Source organism: Symphalangus syndactylus, chromosome X (genome assembly GCF_028878055.3).
Source record: "Symphalangus syndactylus isolate Jambi chromosome X, NHGRI_mSymSyn1-v2.1_pri, whole genome shotgun sequence".
In the NCBI taxonomy this organism is placed as follows: Eukaryota; Metazoa; Chordata; class Mammalia; order Primates; family Hylobatidae; genus Symphalangus; species Symphalangus syndactylus.
In genome coordinates this window covers 123,157,468-123,185,450 of record NC_072447.2, presented here as the reverse complement: position 1 = coordinate 123,185,450, position 27,983 = coordinate 123,157,468, and the positions used below count along the sequence as shown (strand labels likewise).

At 49.2% G+C, this 27,983-nt stretch overlaps 1 protein-coding gene across 7 annotated transcripts in view; it reads left to right on the top strand.

The window, feature by feature from the left end:
* The first annotated feature begins 1,915 nt into the window (after positions 1-1,915).
* Positions 1,916-27,983, top strand: part of SEPTIN6 (septin 6) — a 77,574-nt gene continuing 51,506 nt past the window's right edge. For 4 of the 7 annotated variants that reach the window (XM_055267685.2, XM_063634860.1, XM_055267686.2 and 1 more), the window contains exons 1-2: positions 1,922-2,067; positions 18,934-19,048. In XM_055267685.2, the coding sequence (XP_055123660.1) occupies positions 2,038-2,067; positions 18,934-19,048 (145 nt within the window). In that variant the 5' untranslated portion in view covers positions 1,922-2,037. Of the gene's footprint in view, positions 2,068-8,433; positions 8,539-18,933; positions 19,049-27,983 lie in introns of all 7 variants that reach the window. The other 3 variants (XM_055267684.2, XM_063634859.1, XM_055267683.2) reach the window with 3 other exon arrangements.

Genomic DNA, 27,983 nt, shown 5'->3' with positions numbered 1-27,983 from the left:
AAGCTCCAGAGAGTCTGAAAGACTCCAGTTGCCCCTCTTCCTTGCCACCGCCATCCGCCCTGTGGCCTGCGCCTTCTGTCTCGGGGAGCTCCCCTGTGCTGATCCCCGATTGTGCCAGGCTCTTCTCTTTAGGCCGCTCCTGGGTCTCCAGCACAATGAAGGCGCACAGTGGCGCTCCCTGAATACTTGGCTCTTCATGACTGTCCTTACTGCTATTCCCTCACAGTGTCTCTTCTTTCTTCTCCCCGCCCCCCACACACGCATCCGAGTTCTCTGCCCTCAGCTTAATGGAGCGCCTCCTGGCTGCGAGGCCCTACACTCGGCCCTAGGATGCGTTTGCTGACTCCTTGTTCTCCAGGCGCACAGGGTACATAACATAAAGGGCTTCCCGAGAGAGTGTGAGAAGCTCCATCCAGCAGGTGGAACCAACTGCCAGGCATGCTCTTCTTTGGCCACTCCATTTTCTTGTTTTCCCTGACTTCTCCGAGACCAGGGCCTCTGGGTTGAGTCCCTTCTTCCTCTCTCTCCCTGGTTCGTTGTTTTCTTTTTCCCTCTCTCCTGCCTCCTCCTCAGCTGCTCCAGGCTTGGGCCTCTACGGGTTCATCTTCCATGCTCCACTGGGGCCCCCTCTTGGGCCCGGTTTTCCTCCATAGGCTTGTCATCCCCCCCCCATCTGGGGTCCCTCTGGCAGGCCCAGGTCTCTCTCCCACACCAGGGAACCTGCCCTTTTGAGGAGTGGAATGTACTGTCCCTCCCGCTGGGGCCTCGGGCATGCCAAATCTGCCAGCGTGCTCCAGTGACAGGGAGCTAGCAAAAGGCCAGTCCCAGGAGAGAGGGGAGGGCGCCAGGGCCGGAGAAGTGGAGAGGTGCCCACGAGAGAGGACCCGCGGAGGTGGGCCAGGGGGATAAGGAGGGCGGGCGGGCACACCCCTGCCTTCGGAAGTTCTCTCCTCTGCGCCCTATTGGCCGCCTTGTCCCGGGCTGAATGAGGGTCAAGGAGAAATCAGGGGGCGGGACAGAGTGACTGGAGGCCGCTCCCCGTCACCCGCCCCTCCATTTCGCTCCATAGAGCTGAGAACCTTCATCCCCAGCCCCTCCTCTGGTACTAGAAGGGGTGGGTGGTCTGAGTCTCTAGTCTTGCTGAGCGTCTAGGGCTGGGTCGGAGAGAGGAGGCGTGGGTTCCGTCTGTAGTAGGTACCCAAAGGTGGTGAGCTTGGCTCCACGAAATTACAGCCCACAGCACCCAAGGCTTGGAAACCCCAGGGCAGAAGCCGCTTCTCAAGACCTCTAGCCTCGGACCCCACATGCCACAGCTCAGCTCAGTTGCCGGGCTGCAGTGTGGCTCCCCCAACGGGCCCCCTTTCTAAGCTCTACTGTGGAGCGGCAGGTGCCGCAGGCCACCCCAGTACCTCGGCCGCAGCTGCGCTCCAGGGCCATGAGGGTAGGGAGACACGACAGCGGGGCATCGAGACTCCAGCGGCCAAGGCGCACCCATCTAAGCACCTTGGGATCTCGGTGGAAAGGAAGGGGGGTAACGGGGGCCGGGAGGAGAACTGCAGAGCTCGGCCGCTGAGCAGAGTATGGGAGGGGGGAGGGGCGGGGGCTCCCTTCCAGCCTTCGGGGTCTGGGGACTTAGGGATGTAAAGGAGAGCAGGGGGGTGTGACAATTCAGCAGAGGTCGGGACGTACCACGGAGCCAAGTGGCGGGGGGGGCAGAAGACGTGGTCACCGAGGGGAGCCCCCGCCCCCCTTCGCAGAAGCCTACGGCTGGGGTTGCAGGAAGAACTGGAACTGGGCTGGCCATAGGGGGAAGCGGCGCGTTAAATCCGCCCCCTCTCCATACCCTACTTTCAAGGGGTGGGCGGTAGAGGGGGGGTTGGAGCAGCGGCGAAGGGGCCCCTCCCTTGCACCTCCCCCACCGGACTTGGTCGCGCCCGAAGTGTAACACTTTCTCTTTGTCGGAGGAGCTCCTCTGTTTCCTGTGCAGTAGCTCCCGTTGCGGCGGCACCCGTGGCAGCCCTGGCGGACGCAGGAGCGATGGCAGCGACCGATATAGCTCGCCAGGTGGTAAGTGCAGAGCTTGGGTGCCAGGGCCAGGGCCGAGGGCCTGGGGAGGGTCAAGGAGACCTGGCCGCCGCCGCCAGCCGCATCGCGAGGAGGGCAGTGGGCAGCATCCAGGAGCCGAGGGCACGGTGGGACTTCTGCTCCCGGGGTCAGCAGCTCAGTCCCCCAGCCTGTCCCGGAAAACGGTGGTGGCGCGCGGGGGGCGGGGGGCGGCAGGGGGGCTGGGAAAGCCTGCGGGCCGGCGGCTGAACTTGCATTGCCCAAGAGCCGCAGTGAGCGCCGCCGCCTCCCTCGCTGCAGCTGCGGCCCCACGGCTGGGGCGTTGCCGAATGAATGGCCGTAGGAGCCGCCGAGCCCTCCGGGTCCCTGGCACCCTGGTCTTGCCGCGCCCCTGCGCACGGCTTCCCGTTGTGACCCGGGACCGCACAGGCAAAGAGGCGCGGGGCTGGGGTTAGCCTGGGGCAGAAGGCGGTGAGTGGCGAGGGGGGCGGGGAGGTGACTGGCTGGGATAGGGTTTCTCTATATGCATTACATATGTGACTGCGTCTGTGTGTGTATCGGTGTGCGCGTATGTGTGCACGCGCGCGCGCTCGTGTCTTCCCGGGCGGGCGGCGGCGGCGCTGGGGTTCTGTCTGTGACCCAAAGAAGTCCGCCTGTTTCTCTGAGTGTGCTCACCTCTGTGGTGTGTGTCCGAACGCCTCTCTGTCTGCTTGTGCTGTGTGCCTCTGGGTCTCATTTGTGCGTCAGTGTGGGGTGCAGATGGCTGGCCTGTAGGTGGCTGGCTGCGTATTTTGGCATGTTTTGGAGCGGGCCTCTGAGGATCTGTCTCGGGTGCATGTTCAGTGTAACTGGGCTTGTGTGCCAAAACCTGTGGAGCTGGCTTCTTTCTATGGAGACTCAGGAAAATAAGTGTGAGACTCGCAAAAGCGGTGCCGTCTCTTTTTTTGTTGGCGACCGACTCTGGGAAAAAAAAAAAAATCTTCATTTAAAGAACTGAAGTTTTCCAGCCTGGGATGTGCAGAGAAACCATGTTGAAGTGACCTGAGGCTCCATGTTTGTTTTTTAAACCAGAAGTTTGGTTGCAAAGGGCGATGAATTCCATTTGGGGGGGACACCCTAGCTATTCTATTCATCCATGGGCATCTGGGACTTTAACAAGCCCACCAGCACCCCGAGGTGAGGAAGGAGTGGGAGACAGAGGTAGGTCAAATCCCATGACACCAAATACTACTTGACGAAAATCTCTGAACCACATAAAAATGTTTTTCACCCTTGTAGCATACTTATTTAGGAAAATAGTTCAAGCAATGCAATTACAATACAAAAAAAAAGCCTCTAGATATTTGGTGTAATTGAAATTGATTTTTCAAAATCTGAAGCCAGAATCTGATAGTATTTTCTCTACAGAGTATGTATTAATGTCTGTTTGGAAGGGCAGGGTCATTTCTTCGGAACCTCCTCCACCCCCTGCACACCCTAGCACACAGCACTTTATGCAGTCATGATGTGGAAGGACCAGGAGTAGACAGGAGACATTCTCTGTGATGACGGAATTTGAGAGAATTTTCTTCCCCCAAGATTGGCACTCTCGTTGTGTATTGCTTTAGTGTTTTGAGGGCTCCCTCTTTTCTGCTGTGGCTTTCCTGCTCCTGGTTACCTGCATTTCAGAGATGATATAGCTGAAGTAGAGGAATTAATCTCTGGGATTACACTAGCTCCATCCAAAAATGACGCTAATGATTTTTCATGTCAGCTGATGAATTTGCATACTCTCACCAGTTTCTCTTGCCTGGATTAGGATTGCAGGGCAGATGTTGCAATGGGGAACATTCCAGAAGGTTGTGTGTGTTTCACCTCAGGCACAACTCAGGCAACCTAGAGATGCCCTTTGTTCTGCAGATGGGGGTGAGGGGGTGGTTTAGGGCCACTTGGTTTGCTTTGCATGGCTCCAGTTTGCTCTGGCTGGCCTTGCCATACTGTATGATGAAGAACATAATTGTACGTCAGATTCTGAAGCTGAAAGAGCAGCCTAAGCACTCGAGACCTTGTTATCGTGATAAATGGGTTTCTGGGAAAACTGACGTCACTCTCCATGCCCCCTCCCCCAGCCAGTGAAGCTCCTGTTTATGTGTCATTTGTCTCTCTGTTCTCCTTTGTGTCTGCAAGAAGTTGTAATTCACCAGGGAAGACGGAATTAACTCAGGAGACCTTGGACATCTGGTTGCTGCTTGTTTCCTCCAAGGAACATGTATTCAGGGTTTGGGAACAGAAGACTAGAGAATAAACCTAAGTGTGGCTAGCTTAGGAATTCTTTTTTTTTTTTCGAGACGGAGTCTTGCTCTGTTGCCCAGGCTGGAGTGCAAGTGGCATGATCTCGGCTCACTGCAACCTCAGCCTCCCGGGTTCAAGTGATTCTCCTGCCTCAGCCTCCCGAGTAGCTGGGATTACAGGCACCCGCCACCACGCCTGGCTAGTTTTGGTATTTTTAGTAGAGACGAGTTTTCACCATGTTGGCCAGGCTGGTTTCGAACTCCTGACCTTGTGATCTGCCCGCCTCAGCCTCCCAAAGTGTTGGGATTACAGGCGTGAGCCACTGCTCCCGGCCAGGAATTCTTTTTAATGAGTTCTGAGACGTGGTACCATTGCGAGTAAGTGCCCTAGTGTGTGTGTGTGTGTGTGTGTGTGTGTGTGTATGTGGGGGGTGTGTTCTTTCTAGAATCAGTTGAGAGTTACTGTGGGTAAACATCCTTAGTGACTAAAACAAGCCTTCAAATTGTTGGATAGGGCTTATATTGCACGCAGCCAACTTGGAAGTTCAATTCTGGTACACATAATACAAGTCCATCCATTTGAATGAACACCACGAATGGTTTGGTGTGACAACACCATTTCTCCACTGTGTCCATATTTATTTGATTGACTGATATGTGGCTAGCACTATGGTTAGCCCTTGTCAACTGGACAAAAAAAGGTAGCAGGCTTTAAAAAACATTCGTGATCGGACTGGGCTTGGTGGCTCATGCCTGTAATCCCAGCACTTTGGGAGGCTGAGGTGGGCGGATCATGAGGTCAGGAGTTCGAGACCAGCCTGGCCAACATGGTGAAACCCCGTATCTACTAAAAATACAAAAATTAGCCGGGCGTGGTGGTGCGTGCCTGTAATCACAGCTACTCAGGAGGCTGAGGCAGAAGAACCGCTTGAACCCCAGAGGCAGAGGTTGCAGTGAGCCAAAATCGCGCCACTGCACTCCAGCCTGGGCAACAGAGCGAGACTCCGTCTCAAAAAAGAAAAAAAAAAAGAGGCCGAGGAGGGTGGATCACGAGGTCAGGAGATCGAGACCAGCCTGGCTAACACGGTTAAACCTCATCTCTACTAAAAATACAAAAAATTATCCGGGTGTGGTGGCGGGCACCTATAGTCCCAGCTACTCTGGAGGCTGAGGGCGTGAACCTCGGAGGCGGCACTTGCAGTGAGCCAAGATCGTGCCACTACACTCCAGCCTGGGCAACAGAGCGAGAATCCGTCTCAAAAAACAAAACAAAAAAAAGTTCGTGGCTTTTAAGCTTATAGTCTAGTTGGAATAACAAATTGTGGACACTGTGAAATAATTAAAGAACTATAGAAGATCCTTGGGATGCCCCACCTCACCCCCTGCCTATGAGGTGGCTTGGGCTGCTATTAATATATACTTCGAGAGGTTCCATGACTTGTCCAAGGTAACCAAGGCACAGGGCAGGCCCCAAAAGCTGCATGTGCTGGCTCTTTTAATGAGCTGTTCCTTTCAATGTTGCATTCTGGGATGTAGACTGTAAATGCTGGCCCATACAAAGAGCATCTGGATGATTCTGGCTTGAACTAGTCCCACAATGTGAACAATGAAGCTTTCTCCAGTGGCAATCTAAGTAGTGGTGGTTCTCCCAAATGAACTTGCAGGGGCTAACTTTGCCCTACAAAGTTAGCGGGGGTTGGTCTGGGTCAACTGTCTCAGAGCAACTGTCTTCAGGTGGGGAAAAGATTGCTGCTGCACTGTGGTTTTGCTATCATCACGTGGCAGTTACCCTTTGATTCCCTTTGAGGTCTCTGCTTCAGGCGTTCCTACCACCACCCACTAAAGGTAGTATCATACCTCAAACACAGAAAACAAAACCCTATTACCTAGCTCTATTGGTGATACAACACGGAAGAAAGTTTACATGGCCCCAAATATTTAAAAATTTTGATTCTAAATTTGAGGGTTTTTTGGACAGTCATTACATTATTTTCTAACTTTTCTGTGTGTTTGGGATGTTTCTTTTCTTCTTTTCCCTTTTTTTTTTTTTTTTTCCGAGATGGAGTCTTGCTCTCTCTCCCAGGCTGGAACGCAGTGGCGTGATCTCAGCTCACTGCAACCTCCGCCTCCTGGGTTCAAGCAATTATCCTGCCTCAGCCTCCCGAGTAACTGGGATTACCGGTGTGCACCACCATGCCCGGCTAATTTTTGTGTTTTTAGTAGAAACAGGGTTTCACCATGTTGGCCAGCTGGTCTCGATCTCCTGACCTCGTGATCTGCCCGCCTTGGCCTCTCAAAGTCCTGGGATTACAGGTGTGAGCCACAGCGCCCGGCCTGGGATTTTTTAAAATAAAAAGCGGGCAGAATGACAATGTCCCCCAAATGCACAAGGTCCCTTCTTTCAAGGAACTGGTGGAGGCAGACACAAATCACTATCTAATTATCTTTGTGATAAGTGCTACACAGGAGAGTGACTGCCTGCCATGAGATTTCATTACTAAGGGAACCTAACTCAGCAGTGAATGGAGGCAGAGATGACAGGAAGGGCTTCCTGAGGGCTTCAAATAGGAAACGGGTAGGTGTGAAGGTGGGTGAGATCTCACATCTGCTACTGGGTTGGGAACATTTCATTTGCCAATTCACCCACTTTTATTTTCATTCGTTCCTTCAGCACATACTCACTGGGCACTGATCGGCCAGGCCCTGTGCCAGGTGCTGGGGATATAGTGGTGGCCAAGGCACGCAGGAACTCTGTCCTCTCAGAGCTTCCAGATGAAAGGCAGGAATAAGCCCTGTTTCCTTTTTACATCCTAAATCCTGGAAATGTGAGTGTTAGCGGTGTTCTTAATACAAAACTACATGACAGCAGAGTGATTTGTCTGTATCGTCTAATGAGATTTTGATCTGCAGTCATGTGCATAGCATTTACTTTGTGGAGTCTCTGCTGTAAATTTTCTGTTAATTGCTGGCTTTGTTACCAAGCATGGCCCCTGTCTTTGTGTGCTATAAGGGAGCAAACCTATTGCATTAGCCTGAGCAAAACTAATTAGGAAGATAAGTCCTCTGGAAAAAGATATTCCCAAACTAAGTAGGGCTGATTTCTGGACTTGCCTGGGTTTTTGGATGATCAGAGCCATGGTTTAATATTAGCATGAACAATTGAGAAGGGCTTTTAGTTGCATGTACATTAAAACTACATTCAAGACAGATGAGGCCGGGTGCTCACGTCACAGAGGTGGCTCATGTCTGTAATCCCAGCACTTTGGGAGGCCAAGGCGGGCAGATCATGAGGTCAGGAGATCGAGACCATCCTGGCTAACACGGTGAAGCCCCGTCTCTACTAAAAATCAAAAAATTAGCCGGGCGTGGTGGTGGGCGCCTGTAGTCCCAGCTACTTGGGAGGCTGAGACAGGAGAATGGCGTGAACCCGGGAGGCGGAGGTTGCAGTGAGCCAAGATTGCACCACTGCACTCCAGCCTGGGCGACAGAGGAAGACTCTGTCTCAAAAAAGAAAAAAGAAAAAAAAAAGACAGGTGAAAGAAAGAAAGAAAAAGAAGGAAAGAAGGAAAGCCATGGATATATGTAACATGTTTCTTTCAACTATCTCAAAATGCTTCCATCTGTATGATTTCATTTTCCCCAGTGGCTTCCTGGACAAGTATTACTATTCTCTTTATTTAATAGGTGTAGGGACACCAAGTTACTTAGTCTGAAGTGCTATTGCTGGTCAGTGGGTAATACAATTAAACACCCACCAGATGACACAGATTCCTTGTTTAAAAACACTCGTCTTTTCATGATGTTTCTAAGAAATCAAAATCCTGCCATGACCTCTCTTCCCCCTCTTTTCACTACACTCCCTCAGCACCCCCATAGGGCCCAGGGAAGAGTATACTAGGGTGATTCGGAGACTCTCTGATATTAAAAAGATTCTCAGCTTAAATCCAATATAGCACAGTCACGGGTTGTGTGGGTTTTCTTTTTTATTTTTTCTTCTCCATATTGCTTTAAATAAAAATCTTGGAGCCACCAGCCATGTAATGATGGATTATTTTAAGTAACAACTGGAGGGGGAGCACAGAATAAATTAGAAACACAGACCCTTCCTCCTCGGTTTGGCAGGAGGAGGCTTCTGCTGCTGGGATTTGAAACCGTGGGTTTCTCTGCTGCCTGCAAAGAGGAAGGAGGCCACATGCTCAGGAGTGTGAGAAATAATGTTATCCTCTTCTTCAGCGTCTTCTCATTAGAGGCAGCCATCTGCTGAATTATGCAGCGCGCTCTCAGCCGCCCCTTCCACTCACTTAAAGGTGACCAGGGAAAAGATCTGCAGGCCTTCTCAGCGAGAGGCCTCAGGGCTCAGGTTTCCCCTGCCATGGCCATCTCTGACCCGGAATGAAGGCCCTGGGGTAACAGGGGCAGAACTCTGTTTTCCTGGCCCTGATGAGGTGTGAGGTTGTGTTCAGTTTCCTTTCACATTGGAGGCCCCCAGCTCTGAACACTGGCGCTGAGGCAGGAACTGGGTTTTTTCAGATCCCCATTAAACAAGACCAGATGGAGGCAGAGGCAAATTCAGGCTCCCCAGAGGGCAGTTGGGCACTCACCCAGAGGCCTGTGGGTAAACCTTTTCTTTTTTAGCAGATTGGAGGTAACAATAGCCAGAACACCTAGAAAACTCTCTTTCAATTGCCTGGCTTCCAGGGAATCTGGCTGGCTTTTGTGGGAAAGTTTCACTCACCCTGAGCAGGGGTCACCCCTGGCCTGAGGTGGGGATATTTGACCTAGACTTAGGCTTGTGTTAGCCTTAGGGTTCTTCAGCAGAACTGGGCAGCTGGCCAGGCTGAGGCTTAGGCCGCAGTCAAAAGAGAGAAACAGGAGGAAAAACTGGGGAAGTGAGTAGAGAGCAGGAATACACAATGAGTGCCTTCCACCGCACTGACTACTTCAGTTGCCTTCTGTGGGCCAGAACCACCTTGGGGAGCTCACGGGTTTCCAGATTCGGTTCCTTGACCAGCATCAAGCCAGACCAGACCTTCTGCCCCTGACCAGCATCAAGCCAGAAGCTCAATGGCCCGGAATTTTACCAGTATAAAGAAACACATGTGCCACTTGAGTCAGCTTTTCCATTTGAGAGTGGCCGTTGGCTCGACAGGGGCCTGGATCCTAGCACTATTCTCTGTCACTAAATCAGTCTGTGACGTGGGCCAAGTCACTTCCTCTCTGTGAGTCTCTGTTTCCCCTTTTGTGAAACGAAAGGGCTGGATTAGGTGATCTTTAAGGGCGTTTCCAGCTCTAACATTGTATGGTGCTTATGTTTCCTTTTTCTCCAGCCTCATTTCTCCAGCCTCATTTCTTTTAGGTCCTTGCCTGCGTCTGCTTCCGAATGAGGTGGCAGAATTGAACCCCACCCCTTCCCTGCTTTGACCCCTTGAGCTGGGTGGGGAGAGAGTTGTAGGGGAGGTCGATCTATGCTTTTAGCTCAGCAGGCTCTCGGTGAGTGGAACGGAAACAACCCTTCAGATATTGCCTGTCCATGTAGGTGTAGATAGCTATTGTCTTCCTATAAAGGTACATGACAGCTGAATGTTTGTCTATTGAATCCTGCTTTCAATGCAGTAGGAGAGCCGGCTACTTAATAGAATCCTGCTGTGAATCCTTTTATAGAATGAAAAGCCACTCTGGAATTTATCTTGTGTATTAAAATCAGTTTCATCTACTGGATTTGCCAAAAATGGGCCTCCTCCTCTGTCTGGTAAGGATAGTCTGTCTTGTGCTTCTTCAGCACAACTGCTCCCCAACTGAAGGGCATTTCTGAGGCCCCTTGGGGGTGCTGTCAGCTTTTGCAGGCCTTATTTCTCCTTAGAACAGCCCCCACATTTCTCTTTCCCAGGATAGGGCATCGCTACTACTCAGTTTCCTCTTAGCCTGGCTTAATTAGCATGAGGGACATTCTGATATTTGATGTGTTGGATGCATTTGAGAATTGTTTTTAAAACCTGTGGGAACTTGGCCACGTGCGGTGGCTCACGCCTGTAATCCCAGCACTTCAGGAGGCTGAGGCGGGCGGATCATCTGAGGTCAGGAGTTCGAGACCAGCCTGGCCAACATGGAAAAACCCTGTCTCTACTAAAAATACAAACATTAGCTGGATGTGGTGGCGGGCGCCTGTAATCCCAGCTACTCAGGAGGCTGAGGTAGGAGAATCACTTGAACCCTGGAGATGGAGGTTGCAATGAGCTGAGATCGTGCCACTGCACTCCAGCCTGAGAGACAGAGTGAGACTCCATCTCAGAAAAAAAAAAACTCTGGGAACTTATCAGTGCTTTTGTGGTTCTTATGACATAATACAGCGGCATCCTTGGCAGCATTGGAGGCAGCAGAGGAAGCTATCAGCTACCTGATTGTTTCATCAAGACTTTTTGCTACATGTTTCAGGATATATGATTTGACTTCTGCTTCACATGAATCATTATAATAAGAAATTATACTGTATGACAATAAGTTATATATATAATATGTAATAATAAGTTATAATAAGGGGGCTGGGCACAGTGGCTCACGCCTATAATCCCAGAACTTTGGGAGGCCAAGGCGGGTGGATCACCTGAAGTCAGGAGTTCTAGACCAGCCTGGCCAACATGGTGAAACCCCGTCTCTACTAAACTAAAAATACAAAAATTAGCTGGGTGTGGTGGTGCACACCTGTAATCCCAGCTACTCAGGAAGCTGAGGCAGGAGAATCACTTGAAACCCGGAGGGGGAGGTTGCAGTGAGCCGAGATCGCACCACTGCACTGCAACCTGGTTGACAGAGTGAGACACTGTCTCAAAAAAAAAAAAAAAAAAAAAGAAGTTATAATAAGGAGACTTATAGGGTTTTATTGTATTGCTGGTAAAATAAATGTTTTATATACAATAAAACTGCCTGAAAGCTAAATTCTCTGATGACCCAAATTGTCAAGCACCTTTTTGGTTGTAGTTCAATATTTTTCTAAAATATCTGAGGCCACTTTCCTACCCAGGAAAGTATCATCATAGCATCTTTTTTAAAAAAGTAACATTTTCCCTGTTTATAAAAGTAAAATATGCCTATTGTAGAACATTTGGAAAACCCAGAAAAGCAACATCACCTACAACCTCTCTACCCAAAAGAAATCACTGACATTATTTTGGCGTGTGTTCTTCTAATCTTTTAAAAAATGTGTACTTTTCCCCCATCATTGGGATGACCCTGTGTATACAGGTTGGTTTTCCTGTTGTTGTTTGCCTTTGGTGAGCATTTCCTTTTGTCATTAAATATTCTTTTTTTTCCTCTTTTTTTTTTTTTTTTTTTTTTTGAGACGGAGTCTCTCTCTGTCACCCAGGCTGGAGTGCAGTGGCGCAATCTCGGCTCACTGCAAGCTCCGCCTCCTGGGTTCACACCATTCTCCTGCCTCAGCCGCCCAAGTAGCCGGGACTACAGGCGCCCGCCACCACGCCCGGCTAATTTTTTGTATTTTTTAGTAGAGACAGGGTTTCACCATGTTAGCCAGGATGGCCTCGATCTCCTGACCTCGTGATCTGCCCGCCTCGGCCTCCCAAAGTGCTGGGATTACAAGCGTGAGCCACCGTGCCCGGCCCATCATTAAATATTCTTAGAAAACATTTTTCTCAGCTGCTTAATATTCCATCATGTATCACTGAACCAATGATTCATAGCCTTGGAGATTTGCACAGTCTTTCAGAGATCAGTGTTCAGGGCTGAGAGTGAAAATGGAGAAAAGGGAGGTATGAGAGCTTGGGCCCACCAGTAGGTGACTGAAGAGAGTCCGGTTTCAGTGTTTCTTTTCTTTCCTCGCATTTTTGTTGTTGTTTGTTTGTTTGTTTGTTTTGAGACAGAGTCTCCCTCTGTTGCCCAGATTGGAGTGCAGTGGTGTGATCTCAGCTCATTGCAACCTCCGCCTCCCGGGTTCAAGCGATTCTCCTGCCTCAGCCTCCCAACTGGCTGGGACTACAGGCATGAGCCACCAAGCCCGGCTAATTTTTGTATTTTTAGTAGAGACGGGTTTTCCCAATGTTGGCCGGGCTGGTTTTGAACTCCTGGCCCCAAGTAATCTGCCCGCCTTGGTCTCCCAAAGTGCTGGGATTACAGGCATGAGCCACCGCACCTGGCCACTTTCCTAGCATTTGGATGGGAATGGCCAGAGGAAAAGTTTAGGGACAGCCTAGTCATCAGCAATGAGTTTCAAACTTTTTGCTTTTTTTTTTTTTTTTTTGAGACGGAGTCTCGCTCTGTCGCCCAGGCTGGAGTGCGGTGGCGCAATCTCGGCTCACTGCAAACTCCGCCTCCCGGGTTCACGCCATTCTCCTGCCTCAGCCTCTCCGAGTAGCTGGGACTACAGGGGCCCGCCACCACGCCCGGCTAATTTTTTGTATTTTTTTAGTAGAGACGGGGTTTCACCGTGGTCTCGATCTCCTGACCTCGTGATCCGCCCGCCTCGGCCTCCCAAAGTGCTGGGATTACAAGTGTGAGCTACCGCGCCCGGCACTTTTTGCTTTTATTCTTTAGAATGACAGCTACTAACTTAGCCACCCTGGTCTGAAACAGAGGCGGGAAATTCTCCATTGACACAGATTCACCCTTAGTTCCCAGAGGCCTCAAATATGGCTTGCTTACTATCACAGGGGTTGGAAGAGGGGCCAAGGGGAGTGGGGGACAGAGGTGGCCTACTTGGGTGCTTAAGGGACTCTGTATTTTCAGTAACAGCAATGAGAGAAAGATGCGCAGCTGGAACCGCCATGACTTGTTCTTGATAATATGAACCTTACCAATATTCAATTAAAAAACGAAATTGGTGTGTCCTCAGGAGAGGAGGCGGAAGAGGAAGAGAGAGGTGTTTCTGCCTATGATATGAAATGTGGTATAACGTATTTAAAAACCACAGGTGACTGCAGATGAGGAGAAAACAGGAAATGTAATTGGGGAGGGGAGTGGGGCGCTCTCCCAGTTCTCAGGAGCACTCTTTCATTTTGCCTTCCTTTTAGCTCCTCTCAGACTCTCTGCATCCTAATTACCCCTGCTGCAAAGCTGAGTGAGAACTCTTCTTCCTTATATTAAAAATGTTTTAATATTACATGGGTAACATGCAAATACGTTCATGCTATAAAAGAGTCAAACAATAGGGAAGCATACTGACTACTCCCTTGACTGAGCCCCTATTTCCATCCCCTTCCCCTGAGGTAGCCACGATTGTGGGTTTGGTGGCTGTATTTTCAGTCCTCTTTCTATGCATCCACATACATTTACGTGCAAATACACATATACAGGGCTTCTGGGGCATATATGGGCTCGTATTGTGCTTATAGTTTACAACTTCTATTTTCTTTTTTTTTCTTTCTTTCTTTTTTTTGAGACAGGCTGGAGTGCAGTGGCACAATCTTGGCCCACTACATCCTCGACCTGCCGGGCTCAAGCAATCCTCCCACATGAGCCTCCTGGGTAGCTGGGACTACAGGTGTGTGCTAACACACCTGGCTAATTTTTGTATTTTTTGTAGAGACGGGATTCTGCTGTGTTGCCCAGGCTGGTCTCAAACTCCTGGGCTCAAGCGAGCCACCTGCCTCGACCTCCCAAAATGCTGGGATTACAGTCATGTAATAACTTCCATTTTCTTCTATTTTATTACAGTCGCCCTATAACTTCTGTTTTCTGTTTTATACTATGTCTTGGAGATACTCACATCAGTACATACAGAACTACCCACATGCTTCTTAATTGATGTAGAATATTCCAGAATATGCATGTGTCATAATTTGGTTAAATATTTTCCTATTGTTGGACATTTAGGTTGGTTTTTTTTTTCAGCATTATAAACTGTGCTGTAATAAATTTCCTTGTAATAGATCTTTGTACAGATTCTGAGAGGAGGTTGCAGGGTTATGAGAGAAGTGCAATTTAAAATGGTGACTTTGGCCATTCCAGCATCTCAGTTCAGGCCTTCAGTATGGTAATATGGCACCACTTGCTACTAAAGATGAAAACTTGAGATTTAGTGTCAGACATGCTGGGCCAAGTTGCCGGTTCCATCTCCTCTCGTGCACATTGTAGTCAAGGAACATTCAATTAACTGCAATCAAAGTAATCAGGCCCTCAATTAATCAGGCCACCTTACGGAGAAAGAGGAAAGAGATAAAATATCAGAGATTTAGTGAGAGAGGAGGGGAGAAACTTCCAGGGGCTGTGCTGGGGTCAGTGTACATTCAGTTCAATGTCGTGTCCTTCTGTCCTTCCTACCTTTGCGTATTTAACTCTGAACAATGCGGACTGATACTCATAATGATGACCTTGACATCTTATAAGATTCATCAAAGCAAGGGTGCATAGTGTTTGCCAGACAGGATTTCCTAAAGTAGGAACTATACAAATACATTTTTTTTTTTTTGAGACAGAGTCTCACTCTGTCGCCCAGCCTGGAGTGCAGTGGCGTGATCTCGGCTCAATGCAACCTCTGCCTCCCGGGTTCAAGTGATTCTCCTAACTCAGCCTCCCGAGTAGCTGGACTACAGGCTCCCGCCACTGTGCCCGGCTAATTTTTGTATTTTTAGTAGAGACGGGGTTTCACCATGTTGGCCAGGCTGGTTTTGAACTCCTGACCTCGTGATCCGCCCGCCTCAGCCTCCCAAAGTGCTGGGATTACAGGCGTGAGCCACTGCTTCCAGCAGAGGCTCATCCCTTCTTTGAGACATCTCTCAAATTTGTTCCTTCTCTTTGAGTCCCAAGTCAGGTCAGTTCACACCAACCAGCATTTATTGTCACAGTGCCTGGATGTCACTCTGCTGGCTCAACGTTATTGGAGTCATCTCCTCCTATGTCTTCCTGCTCCTAGTCTCTCTGTCCATCCAATCAAGCAAACACCCTGCAGCTGGAGTGATCTTTTAAAAACACTCCCTGTATCATGGCCCTCCCTGCTCAAACCACTCAAAATCCCCCAAATCCCATTGCTTAGGAAATGAAGTCCATATTTCTGCTTTTTCGGGCTTAGAAAATTATTTCTTTTGGGCAAGGTATGGTGGCTCATGCCTGTAATCCCAGCACTTTGGGAGGCCAAGGCGTGTGGATCACGAGGTCAGTAGTTCAAGACCAGCCTGGGCAACATGGCGAAACCCCATCTCTACTAAAATATACAAAAAATTAGCCGGGTGTGGTGGTGGGCACCCAGCTACTCCGGAGGCTGAGACAGGAGAATCGCTTGAACCCGGGAGGCGGAAATTGCAGTGAGCTGAGATCGCGCCACTGCACTCCAGCCTGGGAGACAGAGAGAGACTCCTTATCAAAAAAAAAAAAAAAAAGAAAAGAAAGAAAAGAAAATAAAATTCTTTCTTCTGCCGTTTAGGGCTCTTTACAGCACTGTTTTCAGTTTGAAAATTCATTTCCTCTCCTTTTGGCTTTGGAGCACTTGAAGCCTCATGGTGCTGAATTTGTTGGAGGACGGAAGAGGCAGCCAGGGGTGATAACAAATGGCTCAGGAAACCTCAACTCTGAGTCCACCTCAATTTCCGATGCCTGCTACGTCGGAGGCTCCGTAAAGAAAGCATATCAGTTCTCATGTCCCTGACTCCCCTGCAGCGTTGTGGACCAAGAACTAGCAGTGGGAATCTTGCATCTTACTTTGTTTGCTTTAATAAAGAGAAGGGGAAATGAGAAGGAGAAGCAGAAAGGGGTGAACGTAGAACAAAGCCTTGAGTGATGTGAACCACTCATGAGGCTCAGCTGTCTTTATTTATTTATTTTTTTTGAGACAGAGTCTCGCTCTGTCGCCCAGGCTGGGTGCAGTGGCGCGATCTCGGCTCACTGCAAGCTCCGCCTCCCGGGTTCACGCCATTCTCCTGCCTCAGCCTCCGGAGTAGCTGGGACAACAGGCGCCCGCCACCACGCCCTGCTAATTTTTTGTATTTTTAGTAGAGACGGGGTTTCACCATGTTAGCCAGGATGGTCTCCATCTCCTGACCTCGTGATCCGCCCGCCTCAGCCTCCCAAAGTGCTGGGATTACAGGCGTGAGCCACCACACCCGGCCGAGACAGTGTCTTGCTCTGTTACCCAGGCTGGAGTGCAATGGCGAGATCATGGCTCACTGCAGCCTCGACCTCCTGGGCTCAGGTGATCCTCCCACCTCACCCTGCTGAGTAGCTGAGACCACAGGCTCACGCCACCATGCCCGGCTCATTTTTGTATTTTTCTTGTTGTTGAGATGGGGTTTTGCCATGTTGCTCAGTCTGGTCTCAAACTCCTGGGCTCAAGAGATCCGCCCACTTCGGCCTCCCAAAGTGCGGCGATTGCAGGTGTGAGCCACTGCACCCAGCCTCAGGTGTCTTCAGGGGGCCCCCTGGGGCAGAGAATATGCCAGCTCTCACTGAATGATGGCATATGGTTGTCTGTTAAGAGTTCTCCACTGGGAGTGTGTGGGGTGAGATGTGTGAGGGTAATGAACTTGCCACATGGCATTCACCAGGACTAGCCCTGTCGCTTGCCCTCAGAGGATCCAGTGACACCGATGGGAGTGAGATCTAAAGCTGTGTGAAGGGGCTATCTGGGAGCCGGTTCTGACAAAGTTGGCTGCTGAGAGGCTCCACCACCCTCACAGCCCACGTCTTTCAGTGTGAAAATGTGCCCTTATGGACCTAGTCTAAAAGCTGGTCCAGCCCAACAGAAGAGCTGCCTGCTTAGTGCAGCCTGTGATGCTGGGCTGGGCCTCCTGGCACTAACCGTACCCTTCTTGGACTGCTCTTGGCATCTTTCTAGTTATGGAAAGCTTGGTGCAGCCCCACCCAACAGAAACTGACTCCTTACATAGTACTCCCTTCTTGTCTAGCTCAGCTGTCTCAAGCTCCCTTCTCCCCTGTCCCCTTCCCTCCCCTGTGGCCGTTGGTTGGTAGTTGGCACATTTCTTGAGTCCACGCAGGCCCCTTTTATGCTTCCCCCTGGCTCCTTGGAATCCTGTCCCAGTTTGAGTCTCCTCCTGTTTTGTAAAATCATTAACTATAAGCAGCTTTGGGCCTTGCAGGCGAAGCAAAGGCCCTCTGCTTTCCAGGGCTGGGAGTGGCTTGGCTGACCCTTAGGGAGTCAAGGGACCCAGAGGAAGCACAGAGGCAGCTTCTTGTATCCATAGGGAGCCGCAGTGTTTCATGCAGTACCCTTCTGGGGTGTAAGGATAACCCCACAGTGAATAACAACAGCAGCTACTGCTGATTGAATGCTCACCACATGCTAGGCACTACGCTAAGGGCTTGAGGAGCATGATCCTGTATAATCCTCACACTCCTACTCAGTAGTTTCCGATTTTATGGATGGGGAAAACTTGAGAAGTTTATGTAACTTGTCTGAGGGTGACACAGCAGGAGGTGGTGGAGATGGGGCTGTAACTAACACCTGCCAGATTTCAAAGCCTCTGCTCTTAACCTCTACACTACGCTGCCTTTGTAGATCCTCAAAATGCCCTAGAGAGAGAGGAACAATTGCTTTTTTTTAAGACAAGATCTTGCTCTGTCACCTGGGCGGGAGTACAGTGGTGCCATCATAGTGCACTGCAGCCTCTACCTCCTGGACACAAGCAATCCTCCCGCCTCAGCCTCCCAAGTAGCTGGGACTACACAGGCACATGCCACCATGCCCAGCTAATTTTCGATTTTTTGTAGAGATGTTGTCTCACTGTGTTGCCCAGGCTGATCTCAAACTCTTGACCTCAAGTGATCCACCCACCTTGGCCTCCCAAAGTGTTGGGATTACAGATGTGAGACATTTTGCCAGCCAATAATTGATTTTTTTTTTTTTTTTGAGACAGAGTTTCGCTCTTGTTGCCCAGGCTGGAGTGCAGTGGCGTGATCTCGGCTCACTGCAGCCTCCACCTCCTGGTGGAGCAATTCTCCTGCCTCAGTCTCTCAAGTAGCTGGGATTATAGGCACCCACCACCATGCCTGGCTAATTTTTGTTTTTTGGTAGAGACAGGGTTTCGCCATGTTGGCCAGGCTGGTGTTGAACTCCTGACCTCAAGTGATCCCCCCGCCTCGGCCTCCCAAAGTGCTGGGATTACAGGTGTGAGCCATCGAACCCGGCCCAATAATTGCTTTTTAAACCCTTTTCGTAATACTTACTGAATACTTCTGCATGTACTAAGCTCGTTACATGTATTAGCGCTTCTGAGGCTCCCAGTCACCTCTAAGATATGGCATATTATCTCATATGGCAGATGTTGAAGGAAACAGTCTCAGCAAGTTACTCAGCTTGTAAATGACTGAGTGGAGATTTAACCCGAGTCTGTGAACCTCGGTGCCAGCATTCTCCTCCCCTGACTCCACTCTCCTGCCCCTAATAAGCTCCTCTGTAATTTTTCTCTGGAGCTGTGGCAACACTCACTTTTGAGCCTAGAGGATGCCTGTCTCCAAGAATCTGTGATTTCCAAGCTGACGGGCCATTTTGCTTTGGAGCAGGGAGTAGCTGAGGGAGGAGATGACACACTGGGCCTGGGCGGGTGTGACTTCCTTGCACAGCGAACATTTGGATGGAGAAGTGAGACCCAGACTGCTTTTAAGCACATTTTCATTTTCTCCCTTACTCCTTCCAAATTAGGGTGAAGGTTGCCGAACTGTCCCCCTGGCTGGACATGTGGGGTTTGACAGCTTGCCTGACCAGCTGGTGAATAAGTCCGTCAGCCAGGGCTTCTGCTTCAACATCCTGTGCGTGGGTGAGTATTTCCATAGCAGGAAATTCTATTACAGAATATGGATCCTTAATGGCTGGATACGGCTTTGCAGGTAATTAGGTTAAATAGTGTGTCATTCTGATTTAGTTGCGAGAGTGTCTCTCCCCTCTTCTTTTATCTCTCTGCCTGTTTTTTGTAAGCAGCTGGCTGTAATTACTTTTTTCCCCTGGCCAGACCAGAGTATAGGGCCATATCTTGGGGGGAAACTGAGCTATGTGAGACCCAGTGGAAATTCTGTAAGGGAGCTGGCTGGCTCAGTATGGCTGTCGAATTCATTTTGACTACAGAAGACAGGAGCCAGGGCAGAATTGGGAGGGAGGGGATAGCTGACGAAAAACGCCTGCCCACCAGCTGTGGGCAGTGGGTTGGGTCTGTTTCCTCTGTAGTTTTGTTGTGCTTGGTTTAGTGTGAGCTCAAGTGCAGGCACCACACAGCTGTATGCAACATTCTTTTATTCCCTTTACCTATCTCTCTACCTAGACTTTTTTTTTTTTTTTGAGATGGGGTCTCACTGTGTTGCCCAGGCTGGTCTTGAACTCCTGAGCTCAAGCAATCCACCCATCTTGGCCTCCCAAAGTGCTAGGATTACAGGTGTGAGCCACTGTGCCCAGCCTCTACCTAGACATTTAATCTCAACAGTGGCAACTGCATCTTAGCCCCCTCTATTTGCTAATCACAGCACAAGTAGAGTGTGGTAATATCTGTGAAATGAATGAATGGGTGAATGCCACAGGAACCATTCATTATACTTTTCACTTTCTCACATTAGCTCTTTTGGACATTACCAGGACTCTGCGAAGTGAGCAGAGCAAGTAGCATTTGTATCCTCATGAAACAGGTGGAGACACAGAGTCTTGGGGAGGATAAGGGACTTACCTGAGGCAACACAGAAGAAGTGGCACCATAATGAGGACTCAGGCCTGGTTGACCCCTTGTTCCTCCCCCTGCTTCTCTAACTGCTGCCAGCAACATCTCCTGAGCACATGAAAGCACTTTGGAAACCACTGAGCACCAATCAAACAAATATGAGGGATAACGGTTCCTTCTTCAAGAATATCTTCGGCTGGGCACGGTGGCTCACGCCTGTAATCCCAGCACTTTGGGAGGCCGAGGCCAGTGGATCACGAGGTCAGGAGATCGAGACCATCCTGGCTAACACGGTGAAACCCCGTCTCTACTAAAAATACAAAAACAAAATTAGCTGGGCACGGTGGCGGTCGCCTGTAGTCCCAGCTACTTGGGAGGCTGAGGCAGGAGAATGGCGTGAACCCGGGAGGCAGAGCTTGCAGTGAGCCGAGATTGCGCCACTGCACTCCAGCCTGGGTGACAGAGTGAGACCCTGTCTCAAAAAAAAAAAAAAAATCTTCTTAGATCTTAAATATCTCAAATTTGCAAACATGATCATAGCATGTAATTTTCACCCTATAGCATGGGAAATCATACCTGCATATTTTCAGTGACCTTCTGAACCTTAACGATTATATAAATACCAGAATAAAGTCTGTTTTTGTACTGGCTGAAACACTCAAACACTTTTGCTAATTGCCTTTTATTTTTGTATAGAGTGTATGGGGAACTTGTTCATGTGGTAGATCTGAACTACTACTAAATTGGATATTTTACTCTTTAATGTATTCAGAAATTATGTTTTTTCTTTCTTTTCTTTTCTTTCTTTCCTTTTTTTTTGAGACAGAGTCTTGCGCTGTCACCCAGACTGGAGTGCAGTGGCGTGATATCAGCTCACTGCAACCTCCACCTTCTGGGTTCAAGTGATTCTCCTGCCTCAGCCTCCTGAGTAGCTGGGACTACAGGTGCGTGCCACCACACCCAGCTAATTTCTGTATTTTTAGTAGAGATGGAGTTTCACCATGTTGGCCAGGATGGTCTCAAATTCCTGACCTCAAGTGATCCGCCCACCTCGGCCTCCCAAACTTCTGGGATTACAGGCATGAGCCACCGTGCCCGGCCTAGAAATTCTGTTTTCTCACTAAGGTCATTCATTTTCTTGGGCTCTTTATCTTTTTTTTTTCCTCTATCCCCAGCATTCTTTTCCAGGTCACTTTTTGTAAGAGAATTGCTACACATTCAAGGACAAGTAGAGAACGAACAACAGATGACGGGCAGTTGTTCCCACAAGCTAGGCTCACTCCCTAGCTAAATGGCTCACTCCCACACACCAACTTTGGTTTTGTTGTCGTTGTTGTTTGAGACAAAGTGTCCCTGTGTCACCCAGGCTGGAGTGCAGAGGCTCACTGCAGCCTCAACCTCCCAGGCTCAAGCATTCCTCCCACTTCAGCCTCCAAAGTAGCTGGGATTACAGGCATGCGACCGGGCTCATTTTTTTCGTAGAGATGAGGTGAGGTCTCACTGTGTTGCCCAGGCTGTTCTCGAACTCCTAAGCTCAAGCGATCCACTTGCCTCAGCCTACCAAAGTGCTGAGATTACAGGCGTGAGCCACCGTGCCTGGCCCACATCAACTTTGGAAGCTATCAGATGAAAATATGTGCTTCAGTTTCAATCCACAGATCTATACTCAAACTTATTTTTAAGATGTGACTTCTACTATGTGTGTCCTTGTTCACAGGGAGAGAAATATACCTGGAGGCATTAGTGAATAAAACAGTACATTTAAAAAAAAAAGAAAATATGTGCTTCACAGAATTACACATCGAGGGCCTTAGAGTCCAGATCTAGGCTGTTAATTCTTCAAATGCTGAAAGTCTAACTAATGGTTATGACTAGGTGCTATTTGGAGAAAAATGTAAAATAACTAGAAGTCATAGTAATTGACATCAAGTGCAAAGACTATCACATCCAATGTTAGCACTGCCAAATCTCTGTTTAACTAACAAGAGCTCCAATCTTTGGCTGATGGCCAACTTATTTCACATAATATTTGATTACCACAATATTTAAGCACAAACATATCAGAGTCCCTTGGCATTCTTCCCAGAACTCCATATGACCTGTACTGAAGTTGAGATGAGAAGAAAAAGGACAGATCCACCCTAAGCAACCTTTCAACCAGTGCGACTGGGTGGGCTAGTAAAGCTTTAGGAGGGAGGCCATGTGAATTGAAATGGATCTCTGAGGGTAGAAGTGTAGGGTAATTTGATATGTGGAGCACAGGCTCCCCTAGGGCCCAGAGGCAGCCAAGCTCAAGGCAAAGTGGGTGGGAAAAATAGTAATCCCCCATCCTCTGGTTTCCACCTAGACATTGTACAGCTATAACTGCTTCCACTTGCACCTGCTGGGATGGAATTGCTCAAGTGCCCAGCACAGACCCTCCAAGAGGGGAGTAGTAGGAAGGAGATGCTCTCATCCTCAAGGAGTCACAGACTCTCTTTTGCTCCCCACTTGTCAAGTTTCAGGAAATGGCTGCCTCTGTAGCTCCTGTCTTAGACCCACAGGTGCAACCATTGGCTAGGCCAGCCCCGACTGGGTTAATTTCATCCCTGTTCCAAAAAACCCTGCAATGCACGCATCCTGCCCTCTTGCTGTGCTCACCACCCTGTCCTTGCTCAGAGAACCCACAATTTGGGTCAAGGTCATGAGTAGCTTAGAGTAGCTCTGAAGCTGCAATGTCAGCCCAGCCATGAGGCTGGATCCAGTCGCTGACTTCGCAAAGGGTCCATAGCTTAGCTGCTGAAGGTGATCTTTTATCTTGCAGAGCTTTTTGTGACAATAGTTCATGCCTACTGCATGTGTACATTTACTCCCTAATGACTGTTATAAAAAGATGCTGTTTGGGCAAAGAATATATTTCCCCAAAGTATTTTCTTTTCTTTTCTTTTGAGACACAGTCTTGCTCTATTGCCCAGGCTGGAGTGCTGTGGCGTGATCACAGCTTACTGTGATCAACCTCAACCTCCCAGGCTCAAGCAATCCTCCCACCTCAGCCTCCTGAGTAGCTGGGACTACAGGCACACGCCACCATGCCTGGCTAGTTTTTTTTTTTAATTAAAATTATTGTGTAGAGGGCCAGGCGCAGTGGCTCACACCTGTAATTCCAGCACTTTGGGAGGCCGAGGTGGGCGGATCACGAGGTCAGGAGATCGAGACCATCCTGGCTAACACAGTGAAACCCCGTCTCTACTAAAAATACAAAAAAATTAGCCAGGCATGGTGGCGGGTGCCTGTAGTCCCAGCTACTCGGGAGGCTGAGGCAGGAGAATGGCGTGAACCCAGGAGGTGGAGCTTACAGTGAACGGAGGTCACGTCACTGCACTCCAGCCTGGGTGACAGAGTGAGACTCCGCCTGAAAAAAAAAAAAAACTTATTGTGTAGAGATGAGGTCTCACTATGTTGCCCAGGCTGGTCCCTAACTCCTGGGCTCAAGCAATCCTCCCTACTTGGCCTCCCAAATTCCTGGAATTACGGGCATGAGCCACCATACCCAGACGTTTCTTTTTCTTGATAGGGCATTTTTGGTGTAAAATTACAGTAGCACTAGTTTCAATTATTAACAGAGACCTAGGATTTTTTTTACACTATTGTTTATCTTGGTGCTGGGCTGCTGATCATCAGCCTACATCCAGCAAAGTATCCTACATGCATGTGCGCATGTGTGTACATCTGTGCACATATGTGTGTTGCAACCGAGAGAGAGAATTTTTTTTTTTTGAGATGGAGTTTCGCTCTTGTCACCCAGGCTGGAGTGCAATGGCACGATATTGGTGCACCGCAACCTCCATCTCCCGGGTTCAAGCAGTTCTCCTGCCTCAGCCTCCTGAGTAGCTGGGATTATGGGCGTGCACCACCACGCCCAGCTAATTTTGTATTTTTAGTAGAGACGGGGTTTCTCCATGTTGGTCAGGCCGGTCTCAAACTCCCAACCTCAGGTGATCTGCCTGTCTCGGCCTCCCAAAATGCTGGGATTATAGGTGTGAGCCACTGCACCCGGCCGAGAATTTTTAATAATCCAGAACCTAATTTACAGTAAGGATACCAATAAATGGCACCGGCAATTCTTCTTCTTCTTCTTCTTTTTTTTTTTTTGAGACAGAGTCTCACTCTGTCACCCAGGCTGGAGTGGAGTGGCACTATCTCTGCTAACTGCAACCTCCATCTCCCAGGTTCAAGTGATTCTCATGCCTCAGCCTCCCTCCCTAGTACTTGGGATCACCGGTGTGCACCACCATGCCCAGCTAATTTATTTTGTATTTTTAGTAGAGACAGGGTCTCACCATATTGGCCAGGCTGGTCTCGAACTCTTGACCTCAAGTGATCCGCCCACCTCGACCTCCCAAAGTGCTGGGATTATTGGCATGAGCCACCACACCTGGCCTATTATTCTTTTTAGAGGACTAGGCACATGAGTGTGAACATATTATGACTCCTCTCCAATATATTCTCTAGGGTTGACCATAATTACCGAAGAGGTGAGGTTCCTCTTTCTTCCCATAAAAACACATATACTAGTCCCTTAGCTTTGGAAATTTCAAGGATCCCTTGATCCTAGATACAGTACAGAACGCCTCAGAGGAACCACCAGAGCCAACAGTACAAATATTCTGGAGCCCGTTGCTTTGCACTCCTGGGAACAAGCCCCAAAGAGACTCATCCATCTAAACGCTACAGTAGCAGTCATGGCTGTGAAGAGCACAGAGGGTCATAATGATAATATTTACTTTGAAGCTGCTCAGGATTCCAGGCTCAATTGGGCTCTGTTGAACATGGAAAAAAACAGTCACACAAGAGAAGCTTGGATTGAGGCTTGCTGCAGGAGGAGGGAAACGGCAGCTAGCATTCTATCAAAGCCAAGGATCAATTGTTTCATCCCTTCATATCTGGGAAAGGCAGCTGCTCATTTGTCTAAAACAGGCTGCCAGCAGTGGTGTGCTGGTCAACGTCACAGCCCATCTCAGGAGAAAAACTGTTGTGGTTTGAAGCAACTGCTGATTTCGTTGGTGTCATTACTCCTGCCATGGCTGCTGTTAAGCTACCAACATGACATCACTGCACGTGGGCTTGGGAAGAGATGCAGGAAGCGGACGAGCCGGCTCCAGCACACCACTGCCTGCCAGGCCTCTGCAAGATCAGGAAGGAGAAAGGACAAGGTCACAGAGCCAGGCATGACCTTGTCCCTTTCCATAGGCTTCCTTAGCCAACCGGAGTTCCTGGAGTGTTTCCTTTTGGGCACCTCCCTGTTGAACTCAGAGATGTTTCTCTGGGTTCAACATTCAGAACTGGAAGAGACTTTAGATCCACAAGAACAGGGATTGTGGCTGCCTTGTTCATTGCTGTATCTGCAGCTCCTGTAACTGTGCCTGGCTCCTATTAGAGGCTTTTAAATACTCGTTGAATGACTGAATGAACAAACATATCACACCTATGCGTCTCGCTAGAGCACATTGGTTAAAAGCATGGACTCCAGCGTTGGCCGGCCTGGATTCAAATGCTGGCTCTGCCACTTCTAGTTTGTGACCTTGGACTAGTTACTTCTTCCACATTTTATTTTATTATTACTAGTTTTTAAAATAGACCTATTATTCTAAGTGAAGTAACTCAGGAATGGAAAACCAAACATTGTATGTTCTCACTTATAAGTGGGAGCTAAGCTATAAGGATGCAAAGGCATAAGAATAACACAATGGACTTTGGAGACTCAGGGGGAAAGGGTGGGAAGGGGGTGAGGAATAAAAGACTACAAATTGGGTTCAGTGTATACTGCTCAGGAGATGGGTGCACCAAAATCTCACAGATCACCACTAAAGAACTTATGTTACGAAACACCACCTGTCCCCCAAAACCTATGGAAATAAAAAATAAAACAGACACGGGGTCTATGTTGGTCAAGCTGGTCTCGAACTTCTGGCCTCAACTGATCCTCCTACTTCAACCTCCCAAAGTGCTGGAATTACAGGCGTGAGCCACCGCGCCCGGCCCCTCCATATTTTATAGATGAGGAAAGTAAGGTGCAGAGATGCTGAGGAACTGGTGCAAATTTACACAGCTAGTAGGTGGCTTGGTTAACCCATCTATAAATTGAGGACAAATAGTAACGTCTACCTCATGGGCTTGCTGTGAGGAATAAATAAGAAAATATATGTAAAAAACTTAGAGCAGTGTCTGTAAACAATAGCTGTTATTACCAACCGTCTCATTTTATAGAAAAAGAGACTGGGACCCAGAGAGGGGAAAAGAGCTCAGTTCATGTCACAAAGTAACTTAGTGATAACCTGGCTAGAAGTCTTTTCTTTTTCTTTCTCTGTCTCTCTCTCTCTCTCTCTCTCTATCTCTCTCTCTGTCTTTCCTTTCTTTCTTAGACAGGGTCTCGCTCTGTCACCCAGGCTGGAGCGTGGTGGTGAGATCTCTGCTCACTGCAAACTCCGCCTCCCAGGTTCAAACGATTCTCCACCCTCAGCCTCCTGAGTAGCTGGGATTACAGGAGCCTGCCACCATGCCCGGCTAATTTTTGTATTTTTAGTAGAGACAGGGTTTCACCATGTTAGCCAGGCTGGTCTCCAACTCCTGACCTCAGGTGATCTACCCGCCTCGACCTCCCAAAGTGCTGGGATTACAGGCCTGAGCCACCGTGCCCGGCAAGAGCATGGTTTGAAAAAAACGTATTTCATAGTACTCATATATGTTTTAAATTTTTTAAAAACCGTTGTTTCCAGAATACTATCTACATTAAGCAAAGTGAGATGAAATCCTCTTGGCTGGTGGAGCATGCGTTAAAAACCTTACTATCCACTTGGAGGAGCTCGGGGAGGGCTAGGGGAGGAGGAGTGAGAAATTGACCCCTCGGGACTCCTCAGGTTTCCTGCTGGAATTGCCAAGTCCCCACCTTCCTGCAGGGGCGTGGAATCTGCTGACCTGATCCCAGTTAGGTCACGTGTGCCTCCCCCTCACAACACACTTACACTCAGTACTGGGCCCAGGGCAGCCGTGGGAGGGGCAGCATCCTAGGCTCAGGCTGGGTCTGTGCCAGTCATTGAGAGAAAGCCTCCCCGACCCCCAAGCTCCACACTGATGGAAAACTGGAACAGGAGCTCTCGATAGCCATAGGACGAGCTCGCTTGATTTTCTGCCCTCTCTACTATTGCATTTATCTCAACTCCCTAGACACCCGGGTGTTCTTTTCTTCCAGACGTTCGTTATTTGGCATCTAATTTCCACAGCCCTTTTGTGCCAGCAGGCATTTGGGTGGTCATTTCTCCTGCTGTTCCTCCCAGCTCCCTGTCCTGCCCTGCCCGGCCCCCATTCCTCCAGCTGTGCAAACAGGGTGGGTCCCTCACGCTGCGGTGCTGCCCCTGAGGCCTTCTGTGTGAACCTTGGGTTAGGCACTCTCGGGGGTACTGGAAGATGCCCCATCTCCTGCTCTCTGAGAATTCTTAGGATCGGGGAGCCAGGGTGCCCACTCTGGGTGCTGGGGAAACAGGACCCCCCGCTCCCTAGGAGCTACAGGGCATTCGGTAGGGAGCTCATGGAACAGAAGGGTTTTGGGAGTTGGGGGTAAAGATGGTTCTGTTCCATGGGAGGGAGTTGGGGCTAAGGATGTACATGGAAAATTCATCAGGCACATAGGAAGATGAGCTAAACTGTAGCTCAAACCTCAGTGCCCTCGAGAGGGGAGGTGAGCTAGGATGTGGGAGCCACACTGTGTCCCCACCTCCAAGGTGCTGGCCCCGTTTGCAGTTAAGGTGCACCCCAACTTTGGGTGAGGTGGGGTGTGATACATTCCACTGCTGGGCCAAGTCTGCCACCTCCCATGGCAAAGGCCCCACCTCATAAAATTCTTCTTGGGACCCAAATACTTCCTGTTCCTTTCGGGGAGGAAAAAGGGGGCCTCTTCTTCAAGAGTCTTTGCTGCTAATGGATATAGCAGACCCTGGCTTGAAACATGATCTGTGTGAGGAACCATTTCCCCACACTCTGGCAATTTACCAAGTTAGTCAGACCTGGCTATGAA